Source organism: Sinocyclocheilus rhinocerous, unplaced genomic scaffold (assembly GCF_001515625.1).
Source record: "Sinocyclocheilus rhinocerous isolate Xijiao unplaced genomic scaffold, SAMN03320098_v1.1 scaffold807, whole genome shotgun sequence".
Taxonomy (NCBI): Eukaryota; Metazoa; Chordata; class Actinopteri; order Cypriniformes; family Cyprinidae; genus Sinocyclocheilus; species Sinocyclocheilus rhinocerous.
The window spans coordinates 308,028-312,212 of NW_015650326.1; the positions used below are offsets into that span (position 1 = coordinate 308,028).

Here is a 4,185-nt window from a genome sequence, read left to right on the forward strand (position 1 = left end):
TGTCGCCTGCCAATGACGTCATAACCCCTCGATTTGTAGAGAACATGGAAACACCAAAGACGCTTTAATATGTTATGCGTTTTATTAGACAGGTGACGACCGCACAGAGTAGCATTATAACAGAACTTTCAAATGTATCTAGTATGATAAAACAGCCCTGCTTTCCCCCACATACGCACGACCGGAAGGAGCGGAAGCAGTCGACTGTGGCATAATAAAAGCTCCGCTGCTTTCGAGCCGTGTGTCACGCTCGTTCAGCGGCCTCGTTTCGCTTCGACGGATTTCAGCCTCACCCTGCTTCATTCTACTACGTTAATAAATCATTAGCTCATCCATGAACATGATTTCTGCCCGAGTCCCGTCGGATTGCATCAGCTTGGGGATGAAGGCCACAACTCCCATGATTCCACACTCAGTCACGGCGTCATCAAACTACGCCTTTGTCTATTTGTTTATTTTGAATACGCACCCTCCAGTGGCGAAAATTACATATTGTGCCTTTAAGGGACAGATTTACTAAACGAGGCAAAAAAAAAACAAAATAAATGCACCGTGGGGAGTGGAAGGTTCTGCTGGTGATGTACTGACGATGCAAATGAAAGAACACAGACACAGCCAGATCATTTCCATACTGATCAATGCCGTCTAGCAAGAACAGCACAAATTAGCAATGATCACAGCCATGTCAAGCGCAAAAGGAGTTAAGAAATGCTTTTTTGGAGCATTAAATGAGGGCGCAGATACTAGTAAATTGACTACTGCAAACCTTAGTAAATCATGTTGCATGATTCATTTAAATACTCTCCTATAAATTTTGCGTCTGAAAGGGAAACTCCTACAGATGCACATGCAGTAAAGGTCAGCCGCAAAAATAACTGTCCATGCCTTTTCATCGCTAGTTTTCCACTGCGTGTCTTTAATAAATACTGGCAAAAGAGGGTTTGCACCGGTGCAAGCTGTTAGTAAATCTGGCCCTAATTCTGACAAGGAAATGCAAAAGATTTGACTTTTTGCATTAGAATAATGCAAAATGTCAAATCTTTGAGTAAAATCTTGAGTATTGAGTAAAAGCATTTTTTAGCCCCATCTTTCTATGATGGTAACAAAACGTGAATCGCATGAAACCTGAAGTTTTGCATGAAGAAAATGAAGCATATTTTTAGTTTAGTTTTTTTTTTTTGCTTTGTGACATTATTGACAGTAGGGCTGTGTTTGATACATTATCACATATTCCTTGTCGAGTATCAGCTGTTTCTGTAGCAGTTAGGCAGTACATGTACCACACTTCATTTGAAGAACAATGTTTAAATGAGTGGAAAAGTGCAATAGAATATGCATAGAATATAATATTTACTACTAGCTCATTTAATCTGGTCTGCTGGTCATTTATCTTGAAAAGGTTTTGTTTTCTCCCCACTTTGCATTAGTATTGGTATAAAGTGCTCAGTAACCAGCAGTTATAATATGCTCAGGTGATATTCTGTGTAAGATTAACTTTTATTAATTAACTTCCAGGCATTTTGTGGTAAGGCGAAATGTCCTTAATTGTCATGAAAGTGTCATAATGCATAAAATATCTTAATAGTCCTATACAGGCTTCATATCCTTCATGTAAAATATCAGTTTTAATCGTTACTACTCTTGTTGTCGTCGTGGTTGTTTGTTTTCTGCAGTTCAGTGTGAGCTGGACATACTTTTGTTAGATTCACCCACTTTACCTAACTTGAGATGTGTGACATTTGAATCATACGTGACCCTGGAGCACAAAAGCAGTCTTAAGTTGCACGGAGATATTCGTAGCAACAGCCAACAATACATTGTATGGGTCAAAATGATCGATTTTTCTTTTATGCCAAAAATCATTAGGATATTAAGTAAAGATCATGTTCCATGAAGATATTTTGTACATTTCCTACCGTAAATATATCAAAACTTAAATTTTGATTAGTAATATGCATTGCTAAGAACTTCATTTGGACAACTTTAAAGGCGATTTTCTCAATATTTAGATTTTTTTGCACCCTCAGATTCCAGATTTTCAAATAGTTGTATTTCAGCCAAATATTGTCCGATCCTAACAAACCATACATCAATGGAAAGCTTATTTATTCAGCTTTCAGATTATGCATAAATCGCAATTTCGAAAAAATTGAGACTTAAGACTGGTTTTGTGGTCCAGGGTCACATATTATGATGCTTTATGATTTTCTGTTTAACATGGACCTTCTAGTAAGAGCCTGGTCCTAATTTTAAACTTCCTTACAAATACTGGACATTTTCTTGTTCTTCTTTCTTCCAGCTAACCATCTGAACCGAACTGGAATTTTGTACTTTCCTCTCCAAAAACCTCTTTAGAAAAATCTGCAACAACCTTGGAATTAACCTCTTAAAGTTGCATTTGACAATTGAATAAAAAACAAAAAAAACCACAGACAGCAATTGGTGCTGAAGTTCAGGATTTACCTGTCACAAGACGTTTTTTTGGCATCATCCTTGTTTCTCCCCGAAACACTGGGATTCCATTTATCCTCCTGCTGTCCAGAGGAAAGCATCTTTTCTTGGGAAGGAAACTATACGCTGTTCCTATTTGGACTCTGAATCCTGTGGGATAGGGACTAAAGCTTGACACCATGGTAAAGGGGAAATTTGGGGAATTAACCATAAAGGGGTCTTTGGGACAATTTTTTTAGCTTGCAAACTATTTCTACTTAAACCCACTTCGATGCCGCCTTCTGATGGACTCTGGTTGCCTTATTCAATCCCTCAAAGTCTAAATGGAAAATTAATTGGGTTTGGGGCAAAGGGTTGGGTACTGAGAGTTTTTGAGGGTTTTTTTGTGGAACATGGAGAATAATTACAGTCTATGCATAATATTATCATAATTGTCTTTATCAGTATCATTTTTCTTGGAGGCTCCAAGCCATAGGATATCATCATAATGGCGTCAGGAGACATGAAATGTCATAGAAACCATTGAAAAGTTTTTGTGTCTGTGTGTGTGTGTGTGTTCATTGGGTACATTGTTTCTGTAATATTCTTTTTTTGTGTGTAATGTGTTGCCTTACATTTGATTCATAGATAAATGTTTCAAAAAGGAAAACATTAAGTTAACAAATGTAACTGCACTGTTTGAATTGTAATTTATTTGTAGAAGACTAAAACAGCTGTAGCGTTCGGCTCACCTAGTGCCTTTTGGATAACAATTTTACTGCCATATCTGTTTCTTTCCAACAAATCTTTACTATTATGATACTTTGAAAACAAACACATCTATTACAGTGTGACTTTCTTTTCTTTCTTTTTTTATCGAAACCTAAATGGTTTTCAAACAGAGCGGACCATCTATTGCGTGCGTGTCTTAAATGTTGTCAACCAAAGTTCAGAAGTTCTGCGTGAAGCGCCATGATGAAGGCAACATGTCCTGCTATTTTCAGAATCTATAAAAGAACCGTTAACATCCCCACCTTAAAATAGCTTTCATTCAGTGTACATATTCAGATGAAACGAGATGATGAATATACCTCCTCAATAATCCAACATTCAGTCAGATAAGCACTGGAACTATGATCTGTTTTGTCGTGGATGTATTGCACGATAAATTGCATTGGAGGCCGCACTGATGGATATGTGTCAATAAACATATCTTTATCTATCACCTAAGACTGTCTTCTGTCTGTGTTTTACCTGTTTTAATAATGAGATACATTTCATTTATTAATATTAGAGATATAAGAAGTTAACAGATGTTGTGACAATCCAGTGGTGCTGTATCTTTCAAATGCTTTCCTAGAATGAACATTCAGTAGCACTTTACTTGAAGCCTTTAAATATGAAAGTATTTTAATGCATGTTAATGCTTCGCAATGCACCTTATAATGCATATGATACCATGAATGGGTAAAATACTTATCTATTCATTGTTATGCCTTTAAAAAAAATAATGCATTGAGAAACACATGACTATCAGCCAATTTGAGACGTAACAACAAATCTCCAACTATTATAAAGTATTTTTTAACTTTATAATATAATAATATTTATAATACACATACAGGCTTCAAGTAGTGTTGCCCAAAATTCTTTTTTTACGTGAAGTGAAAAATTTTGTATCTCGTTTCACTTTTTTTGTTTGATTGTTTTGTCGTTATTAATTTTCTATAGATTGCTAAAAGTTAGAAGGTTTTT

General features: G+C 36.1%; 1 protein-coding gene across 1 annotated transcript in view; it reads left to right on the top strand.

The window, feature by feature from the left end:
• rock1 (Rho-associated, coiled-coil containing protein kinase 1) overlaps window positions 1-2,354 on the top strand; it is a 68,000-nt gene extending 65,646 nt beyond the window's left edge. Inside the window, exon 33 of the mRNA XM_016516719.1 lies at window positions 2,300-2,354. Within this exon, the coding sequence (XP_016372205.1) occupies window positions 2,300-2,303 (4 nt within the window). The 3' untranslated portion in view covers window positions 2,304-2,354. The remainder of the gene's footprint in view (window positions 1-2,299) is intronic.
• Window positions 2,355-4,185: the final 1,831 nt, after the last annotated feature.